Source organism: Aplidium turbinatum, chromosome 14 (assembly GCF_918807975.1).
Source record: "Aplidium turbinatum chromosome 14, kaAplTurb1.1, whole genome shotgun sequence".
NCBI classification, from domain to species: domain Eukaryota; kingdom Metazoa; phylum Chordata; class Ascidiacea; order Aplousobranchia; family Polyclinidae; genus Aplidium; species Aplidium turbinatum.
The window spans coordinates 6,918,702-6,929,660 of record NC_137485.1 but is presented as its reverse complement, the minus strand read 5'-3'; the positions used below and the strand labels follow the sequence as shown (position 1 = coordinate 6,929,660).

At 38.4% G+C, this 10,959-nt stretch overlaps 1 protein-coding gene across 1 annotated transcript; it reads right to left on the bottom strand.

Annotated features, from left to right (window-relative positions):
* Positions 1-6,307: 6,307 nt before the first annotated feature.
* Positions 6,308-8,267, bottom strand: LOC145783496 (leucine-rich repeat-containing protein 34-like). Its single transcript, XM_082595384.1, has one exon. It carries the CDS (start codon positions 8,025-8,027, stop codon positions 6,792-6,794), a length of 1,236 nt encoding a protein of 411 aa, XP_082451510.1. The 5' UTR covers positions 8,028-8,267; the 3' UTR covers positions 6,308-6,791.
* Between the last annotated feature and the right edge of the window lie 2,692 nt (positions 8,268-10,959).

The window sequence follows — 10,959 nt, the reverse complement described above, 5'->3', positions numbered from 1 at the left end:
CTGCAGACCAATGCATAACAAAACAATACAAGAAATTATCAAGCTCATTAACAATTGCATAAAGAATTTCTCACATCTGTCACCACATAAGTTCTATCAATTTCCAAGCATAAGATGTCTTCACAACCTGGCAGCAGATACAACTGTAACTAGATTGCACAAATATCAAAATCAATAAACACATTTTACATTATTTACATTGAGATATTTAATGAGAAAAATATACATTTAAGATTGATTATACTTTTACATGACTGTATGAAGTAAAGGCAAACATTTAAGATGCATTGTGAAGAAAGGAGCGTTCTTCCTGGCTATTAGTGCTAGGCTGAGTAGGCTACCGGTACTCACTAGTACAGCGAGAAATTGCGATTCGCCAACCATAATGGCGTAGCTTCCACACTAGCCATTTAAACTATCCAACCAACAAAATGTTTCTCGGCAGCCGATTGTAGCAAGAATTGACAGCCATAGACACGATATTTCAATTATGCCAGAAGATAAAAAACTTGAAAAGTTTTATAAGTTGGTCAACGAGGAAAAAACGTAATAACTTGAAAATGTATGACACTGCTTGCTGTAATTTTGCCCATTCAATACCTTAACCTAACATTTAGACAACATTTTTTCCAGAAAAAAAAATAGATAAATTATAAAGAAAGCTTTATAAGATTGAACTCAGTAGGAAACTGAAATACACATGAGATGGAATAGTTCACAGTTATCATTTCAACAACAGGACAGGTGAAAACTTTGTTCTTACAATCTAGAAGACCACAGCTGTGTCAGTAGTTCAATGCCTCTACCAGTGTACCAAGCACATCCAGAGGTTTTCTCAAACCCAAAGCAAATATTTCCAGAATCAATCAACAAAAAAGAAGATAGGCCTAACCAAACTGAAAATAAAATGTTTTGCATGAAAAAACAACTTTAATATGTTGAGAGTGAAAGGGGAAGAGACTTCACAATGGAGCAATATAAGCAATTTTATTCATAACATTTCACCCCATGTAAAACCACTAAAAGAAAAACTTAAACCGTGCTATTAATAATTAAAATTAAACTAAAGAAACAAATGAAACTATGAAGTCAGGGAAAAAGAAAATCAGCAAAGCTGTAAAGCTAAGAAGAAAAGCATCAAAATAAAAACAGCCTTCATAATAATACGCTGCTGTTATGTAAGAAAGATGTCTTATCTTTTGTTCTATTCTATCGTTTTTCTTGGAACATCAAATCAGAGAATCTATGCCTTATGGTAGCTTGAAAATCCCTCTCTCTGAATAGTTAGAGAAGCACAGTTTAATGCAATCTCAATTTGGCAATATGTCATTAAAACCATGAAAAGTTGACACAAAATAGCATGGTATAATTCTTCTTTTGTTTGAGGCTACTGCAGGTCACAATATTTGATCCAAGCATAGCAGCTACGAGATTGTGCATTTGTCGAATGCTGAGATGTCCACATATCCAGTTTGTCTTAATAGCTCAGCTGTGTTAACAAAAGGAGAAGACAAATGATTTACTACGCGAACTGTGCTGACGTCATAATTAAGGCAATCTGATGGCAGATGCAAGTAGATGCTCAGTTGTCAATACTGAAGACTTTAATTGCTGACAACCCTTTACTAAAATTACTAATTACTGGCAAGCAACACAACGTCATTAACCAAACAAGGACTAACAAACCTACTCTGATTCTGTAGTGGCCATCACCCTATGCTGTTCTATCCATTGCTGGCTCTACTCTCTGTACAAAGTAGAATCGCTTACCTCCTGATTCTGGGAAAGAAGAAATATTGTTTTGAGTAACTGTTGCTTTGATGTCACACCCTTTTGGCAGACCATAGCCTTCACCAAGTTGAGATGTCTATCGACAAACTCTTGCTCCTTCCCTCATGTCGTGACAACATATCTCAGATATAGTTTATAGCAATAACAACTACACAATTGTAAACGCAAACAAACTCATGAAGTTCAGCATTAACAACTATTGATTGAGTTTCGCTTTTAGCAGCATGATTGTAGCTTACTTCACAAGGTAGATTTAAACGATCTGTCTTAGCCTGATGCTGCGAGTTTGCTGTGGCAATAGTAAGTCGCGCTAGCTTTCGGAACACAGTTCCCTAGTCATGTGCTATGATGACAACTATGATGACAACTGTCGAGTGGCTGATGACATCATGCCCAGATATAGTCCAGAAGAACAGCTCATACGACGAAGAAGAACTATGATTAACAACTATGTAGTAGGGCAAACTGGGAAAAGTGGTCACGATTTTTACAAAGCAGTATGTAATGTATCTCATTCTGTACCAATGATATCGAGATGCTAGATAGTGGAACTGAAAGAGATATCATTCATCTTCTTTTAGCTGCAAGTTAAGTTTTTCCCGATTATTTACTTATTGCATAAACAATAAACATACATTTTGGATGAGCAGTGACAAACCAATGGGTGTGTTATATGTTATATATGTGTTATTGACAGTTATATTTTGCACTCATTGCGACAACATATATACAATACACTGCAATCACAGTTGCGTTACAACAGACAACAGAAAGCAGCAAAGTGACATGTTAGTCTTGCAGTCAGCTGCTCCCCTTATTTTGCCATGCCATTAAGTATCTTTGCTGAGACACAGTTTGCGTGATCTAGAGCAGTGTTGAACACATGTCCTTTCGAACTTTGCCAATGGCGTAGCTAGGGACTGTGCCGCAGCTAGGGACTGTGCCGCCCGGGGCGAATACAGATTTTGCCGCCTCTTCAAGAAAAAGCATGTGAAAATGAAATTTTTTTTAATTGACTTGAAGTGGAATTATTGTATGTTTTGAACCAGTAGCGTAGCCAGTAATTTTGAAAGGGAGGGTTTTAAGGGCCGGCGGGCGAAGCCCGACGGCGTCCTCGCCAAAGACGACACCCAGCGGCGGGGGGTCTGGGGGGCCTCCCCCAGAAAATTTTGAAAAATTACTTTGGATTTGGTGCATTCTGAGAGCATTTTCAACAAAAATGTGGGTATAAATCCCCTAGTATAAATATTCCTGTAAAATGGTGCTGTCCGGTGGCATAGCAAAAGGATAAGATCATGTTTTCTTGGGAATTTTTCGGTAGCTTAATAAAGCTAAGTCTCTATGTTTTCTTGTTGCTAATTCCTGGCTGAGATATTTGAATGTTTGGTATTGGCAAAACTCGCTCTTTTAATGGAGTTTCGTTTAAAATTAGGCAAACTTTGTTTTAGAGACATAGAGACTGAAAGCATCATTTTCAATATCGTGACGTCACATGCGTGCCAAAAGGGGGGTTATAACCCCCAAACCCCTCCTCCCCCTTGGCTACGCCACTGTTTTGAACGTTGCCATTCTGTTTGCTTTTATTTTTCGTGTACTTTTACATTATCAAAAAAAAAACAAAGCTTTCTGTCTAAAAGTGCCGCCCTCTAGACGTGCCGCCCAGGGCGGTCCGCCCCGCCTCCCCTAGCTACGCCACTGAACTTTGCATAGACGTTCTCATCACTCGGTCATGCAGCTGACGGCTAGTAGGGTATAGGCTACTTCCAAAGGTACAGTAGAGTTAAAAGTTAACAAAATTAATATTAAAAAAAAAATTAAAGATGTTTTATAATTTTATAAGAATGACACATCTGTCTGAACACCAGTTATTAAAATTTTTGAAGTGAACTGAAATGTCACATGGTCATTCTGGTTTTGACAACAATGGACTTCAAAAGTTTCCAGAAAAAAAAGTTTTTATGTTATTAGTTAATTAAAATTGAGTTGGATATAAATTTTTCTCATTGCTAAGCAAGGACACATTCATACATGCGGTACACTCATAAAACACAACCTACTTTTCATCAACCATACCATCTCATCTTTGGATAGCCTACTTGTAAAATTGAAGCAAGCGTTCTTGACAACAGCAAGTACAGCACTTGTCGTCCTGCAATGCCCTCTAGCGGTACATTATCACGTTCACTCGTTCAGATCAGAGGTGTGCGGGAGCCGTTTTTTTTCAATCAATTGATTGATTGATTGATTGATTGAATCTTTATCCTTGGACTGGGAAAGCTTCTTGCAGAGCTTAATCCTGGCAGTTTCGCATACTTGTAGAGGCTTTGAATCACTGACGCAGGCCCGGTCACCGAGATTGACAGAGTGAAGTTTCCGATTGTTGAAGTCTTGTTGCCGGGGAACTATTCCAGCAATGGCCGAGTGGTTAGCGCGTTGGGCTCGCAGTCGAGAGCCTGCATGTTCGACTCCAGCCACCCGCACTTGCTGTTGTTTCTCTGGGCAAGAAACTTTACGATAATTGCCTCTACCCAGTGATCGATTTCGAGTAATGGGTAGTACCAAATTTAAGTTATAGATAGAGTAGACAACCGGAAACAGACATTGCAGTCGGCTGCAGCGTGGGTCAGGTATACGTCGGAAGGCGTACACCGATGCATAGCGCTCAAGTTCGCTTTCCCGCAATGCAGGATAAAGATAATCAAACAAACAAAAAAAGATGCCGCTGAATGGAGAGCAGTCCTTAACGTGCGTTGCTCAAGCGCACACCCCGAGAGTCGAACCAGCGCCGCTATTGATGTTGAAGTTTCTTCGTAATGGTTTATTAGTCAGTAGCAAGAACAGAGTAGTTGAGAAGGAGCGATCTTCCTAGCGTCAGCACTATCTGACTACTCACTATAGAACAGCAAGAATTGCGTTTCGCTAACCATACCGGTGTAGCCTCCACACTAGCCATCAAATGAGTAGGCCCTCTCCAGCTTATTGCAAAATAATTTGGTGGTAGCCTAGGCTTATTGTTATGTCGTAGTATCATTGTTCATATCTGTTTAGCTTTTTCTTTCTTTTTAATTGATTTTCAAATTTTCTGGCCCTCCCCGAAAAAAACTCTTAGATTCGCGCCTGGCTCCATTAATAAATAATTATGGATTCAGAAAAATGTGAATATTTCAAGGGTAGCCTACGCTACTATAAAAAAGAGCTACAATAAATTATGTAAAATTTATTTTCATTTGAAAAACATTGTCAGTGAGTGGGGACCATTCGGACATAGGGTAGGGATCATTCAGACATGACCATTGTTTGTATAAAGTACTGTATTGAAAAACGGCAGCAATGTCTACAAAACGGACATTCAAACAAAGCTGTTTTACTCAATAAAAATTTTAGTGATTTTTAAACGCCGTCGGGCATAGCATGACCTCTGAGTGAGTGAGTGAGTGAATACTGAATAGCCTAATAAATTTCAATGAAATCCTACACAAAAAAAGATTGGGCTTAAATTAAAAAAACTCCTTTTATTGTAGCTGATTTTTTGCCGTAATGTGTGATTGCTGGGACAGAATGTTAAGGTTGCGACATCATCAGTCTTGATGGATGCTGCACCAAAGTTATCAGGAAATAGCCTAAAAGCCGCTTTCGACTTCATTCCGGTCTTTTTATAAAATTTACTGAACCAGTCTGTTTCCGGGCCATCACAATTGTTTTAATGAATTTTTATGATTTTTTTTATGTTAGAAAGCTACCAAACAAGTTTTGCATCGATCAGCGGTAAATATAACTTACTGTAGGCCTAATCGAAAACAGCAAATCGAAGAACACCTACGTTTAGAGTTGCTGTTCTAATGCTCACCCATTTGCAATTGCTCGTTTCAAACTCACTGAAACTAAATAGCCTATGTGCAAAAATTCAATTCTTAATTTTTTTTAAATATGTGCACCTTTAGACAAGCTTTTTTTCGTTTTTAGAATTTTTCTGTAGGCCTACAACTGCAGAAATCATATGGCCTATTATATCGCAAATGTAAATTTTTAGGAACAGCTTTCAAAACCTTCGTTCGAAAGTTCTCCTGAGTCCTGGCAGCAATTTTTGAATAATTTGTAAAAATTTCACAATAAAATGCAAAACTGATTCAAATGTCATTGCCTCGGGCTAAAGTTGGGTAGCCTATTCCTGATACATTTAAACACCAAAAATCCTGAAACCTTTTCTTTGACCATCTTTAAATTCGATAGACCTGCCAGTGTATTTTTTTACTTTGAGATACAAAAAATACGTGTGTCACCATAATATCTATGACGAATCTTTTCGCCGGTTCGTCATGAAGACAGGTGGTCTGGCAGGTCTGGTAAATAGTAAAGTATGGATTGCATGACAGAAACATTGCCGCGAAAAAACACAAAAACGTTGCTGTCCAATTGGTCCCCATGTCCGATAGGTCCCATACTTTCTTCTGTGCCTGTCGCTGCCACCTATGGTCATAAAATAGTAACCACAGGAGTAAAACAGTTTTTGCCGAAGTCATATGCCAATAGTTGGTTTTATATTGTTGAAAATGTAAACTGTGAATTGACAACATTCATGTAAAAGTACAACGTAGTATACGACACAGAAAAAGTATCCGAGAATATAACAACAACAGTGCTGATTCCTAAGTCGTAAGTTTTATCTCAGCTCAGGCTACATACAAATCTCCTTGGAAGACAAGAAATTACGTTTAGTCTACATTGTCTAGCCTACAACATCTTGCAGACTACGCTTACTTTATGTTGAAGCAAAGAATACAGCTGCACATCAATACAACAACAATGTACGGTAGCCTATAGGCTAATTAAAGTACTAGCCTATAAAAGCAAACAAAAAGAAGGTTTCAATTTTTTTTTTAATGCTTGCCGATACCAATGCCCGGCAGCACTCATGCTTTGACGTTTTACGCAAGTAAAGTACCAAAATTCGAATTCATACATTTGACAATTTCTACAAATAAATTTTTGCATAAATCATATCATGCATCATCATCATCCATCCCGACTACATCTGGGCCATAGCTGGGTGTCCAGTAGTAAAACCTTCTGAGACCATGTGAAAGTTCGGCAAGATACACACGACCATCCACGACATAAGGCTGTACATCAGTGTTGCTTTGTTTCAGTCTCTTGTCTTTTATGATTTTGCCAAAAGCAATACAGGCGCTCTCGTCTAAATCGTTTCCCCAAATATACACGTTTGAAAGTGTAGTATTTACGTTCATTGCCGTTGCCACAGATACAATACCATCACCTCCAATGCAGTTGCTTACTAAAACCAGCGCTTTTAAATTGCTGTTGTAAGTAGACAAAGCTAAACTTAAGTGCTTTGCGCCGTCAGATTCAATACGATTGAAACTTAAGTCCAGAATTTCTAGAGGCGTGTTACATTTCAATAATTTTGCAAGGTGACCAGCACCGTCTCGACTGATTCGATTGCAACTAAGGTTCAAATAGGCCAAGGAATAGTTGTGTTTCAGTCCTTCACACAACCTTTCCACACCAAAATCACGCGTGTCATACTTTGCAAGGTGTATTTCACGAAGTGTGTTATTGACCTTCAACATTTTCCCGATATGAACTGTGACTTCTTCTTGAAGCGAAAAAAGTATAGGGCGATTTATGTTCAGCGCACGCAGGTGTTTATTTTGGTTTAACACAGTGGCCAGGGCAATAACACACTCCGTACCAAGATCACAGTCTCCCAAATCCAATTCTCTCAGTTTATTGTTTACTTGTAGTGCTTGTGCAAAGTACATTCCTCCTTTGTTTCCGATTTTGTTTCCATTCATTTTCACAGACCGTAGAATTTTTGATGAGTGTAAAGCTTCGGCAATAACTTTTGCTCCTTGTTCAGTAATTTCGTTGCACATTAAATTTAATTCGGTAAGTGAAGGACTTTCTTTAATTAGCTTGCTTACACTTTCCGCTCCTTCATCAGAAAAGTTGTTGTAACGTAAATCAAGGCTAGATAAAGCTGTGCTGCGGCTTAGTATGACACAAAGAGCATCAATATCTTCATTGTTGAGATGTTTCAGAGTCATTAACTTGTTGTTTCCAGCCAAGTCGAGTTTAAAGTCTTCTGATGAACTCAACATGTAATCTTTTGAAGTTTTTTCCAAGGCATCAACAATATAATCATGTGGCTGTGCATCACGCTGCTGGCAGAGAATCACATAACGATCTTTTGTTTCTGCAGCTGCAGTTGAAGCCATTGTTTTATAAGGCTAGCTCACAGTGGGCTAGCTTCGAAAAACAACTGAAAAAATTTACTTTTAAAATACACCTGATATTGAAAAATAACTAGAGTTATTGAAAATAAAGATAACTTTACTTGAAATGGCTTACTATATCCAAAGTGGAAAGAATAGAACCTTTCTGTTTTGGCATTGTTGGAACTAGCTAGTTAGTTAGCTACGTACTGTAGCCAACATCTGCTCAGAACAGAACCATCAGCTTGAAATTGAAATTCCCTTCTTTTGATGTTGCTAAGCTGTGAAGCGTAGTTAAGAAGGGTGGCACCTTGTGGACACATTTATTACAAAACAAAGGGGACAAGAATGTTAAAAAGTGCAAAAATACGGTTTGGTTCAAACTGATTTTTTAAAGTTCAATGAAACGTGATGACTGGTGGTGATGATGGCGTAACATTGAAATAATGGTTTGGTAGATAGTCAGAATTATCACGCTTGAATAAACATAAACAATAAACATCGTAAATGGGCTGAGAGCTTCATCAACACTATGACATCATCTTCTCTACCATCTTATCCATTCTACCACCCACCAGGACAAGAAGCAATAACCTAAACTTGATTTCGAATCTCAATCGTTGTGGGCTACTGTGCATAGCATCTTTTCACAAATTGGGACTAGGTGGGCAAATTTTCAAAAAAGGGCACTTTTAGCGCGAGAGTTATGTTAAAAAGGGCACTTTTCGCACGTAAATGAAGGGAAAAAGGGCATTTTTTTCCCGAGCGTAAAACATTTAAGCTTAAAAATGTAGATTTTTAAGGCAAATTGTGGGTGAAAAGGGATATTATAACTAGACTAAACTTTTGAGGCCCATAATTGATTCCTATATTCATCCCGCTCACAATATTTTGTAAATAATAATGTAATGAAATTTAATCTAGCAACATTTAGTTGCAGAGGTCTCTTGCACTAAAGTACAAAGAAACAACTATGATAATAGCGTAAGTTATATGAAGCACAATTGCTAAGATATTATAATGAGTTGAATCTTTGCAGAATTAGATGATTCTAAACTAAAGAGCTGGTATTTTATTTTGATGAAAATCAGGAAACAAATTTCGGTAGCCTAATTCAGACATTTAGAATCTCAGAGAAAATTTGAGCTACTCACAACACAAATTGATAATTAATCTGCTTGAATGGAACATTAAGGATATTATAAGTATAGGCCTAAGGTCAAAGGTAGGCTCATGTTCTAAATCAGTGGTTCCCAACCTGGGGGTAAATTATCCCTGAGGGGTAATTTGCCTATTTTTGGGGGTAACGAGACCTGATGTAGAAACAATGAAGCAAGTGAAGGTTGTGAACTTTATAGAAGCGAAAGAATTGAACAGCCGTCTTTTCAAGGAACTGTGCAAGAAAATGGGAGAAAGATACTAAGCATTACTGTACCATACAGAAGTAGGCTACAATGGCTGTCTCGTTGCAAAGTGATAACCCGCCTGGTCGAACTTCGTGAGGTTGTCCATATTTTTCTGATAGTAAAAGAAGTCCGACTTGGCTGAATATTTCCCTAACCAACAGTGGATTTCCCAGCTGTGCTACCTGGCTGATATCTTTGGTGAATTGAACAAAGACAACCTTTTAATTCAAGGCAAGAATGTAACTGTGATCGACACCAAAGTAGCCGTCGCTGCATTTATCGCGAAGGTTAAATTGTGGAACAACCAAGTTGGAAGAGGCACAGTAGTGCAGTTTCAGACGCTTGACATGTAGCCTACTTCGAAGGCTATGGACTTGAGTTGACAGCGGCGTTAAAGGAGGACATAGCTGACCGCTTACGCCAGCAAGCCAAGAAGATGGACATTGGCCAACTACTTTTCGAATTAGTCTCCAATGTTGCGCTGAGCCTTTCACATGTGTTGACAGCCAGGTGGATGATGACGACTTTCCGGCGAAAGAAGAATTTATCAATCTCGAATGAACGAAGCGTTGAAATTTGATTTCAAGGGGAAAGGCTTGGATTGGAACCCTTCTGGTTTGGCAGACTCCAGGACGCACCAACATTATAGCGACACTGCACTAAATATTCTGAGATCTTTTTCAACAACGTATCGCTGTGAACAAAGGTTTTCAACTGTCTTGGGAATGAAGACAAAGAAGCGCAATCGCCTGGATGTCGAAAACGACACAAGAATCGCCCTCAGTACCACAAAGCCCAGGATCACAAAGCTGGCGGCTGAAGTCCAGGTCCATTGAATGTTTACCACTGAATGAACTTCCCATTGAATGTTTACCACGCATGGTCATCTTGTAGGCTATTCAGCATTGTAGGCTATTGCATTTTGATTGTCATAGTTAGCCCTTTGAAATACGTAGCAATAAACACTTTTGTTTTTGAAAATTGAATCTTGGGGGTAATTGGCTCACTTAAGGGCGGAGATTAGGGTAACAGCCAAAAAAAGGTTGAAAACGACTGAATTTAGCTGTTCATTCTTTAACTTGGATCTAATTTAAACAAAAATTAAGTCTTAAAAGTTGCCCACCTAGTTTCAAACTAAGGGGGCAAAGAAAGGGCTAGGGGGGCAAGCAAAAGGACTAGGTGGGCAAGTGCCCTTCTAGTTTATATGTGAAAAGATGCTATGCTACTGTGTGATGTGCAGTCTGACCATAAAAAGAGCTCAAAATCATGCTCTCCTGGGCCACATCGCTAGGCATTTGCCTTGGGATGGGTTTGCTTTATGTCTGGTTTTCTTTCTCAATCATATTACTGGATTATCATGACTTCTTAATCTCATCCACATCAATATTGAAACTAGCAAATTCAATCCACAACACTTTACATTAAGTTATCATTTATTACTACATCTGTTCAATTCAATATATTTTTCTTTGTCAGAAAACAACAGCAATAATAAAGTTACAAATAGTGTACGGAAATAAAACCAACAA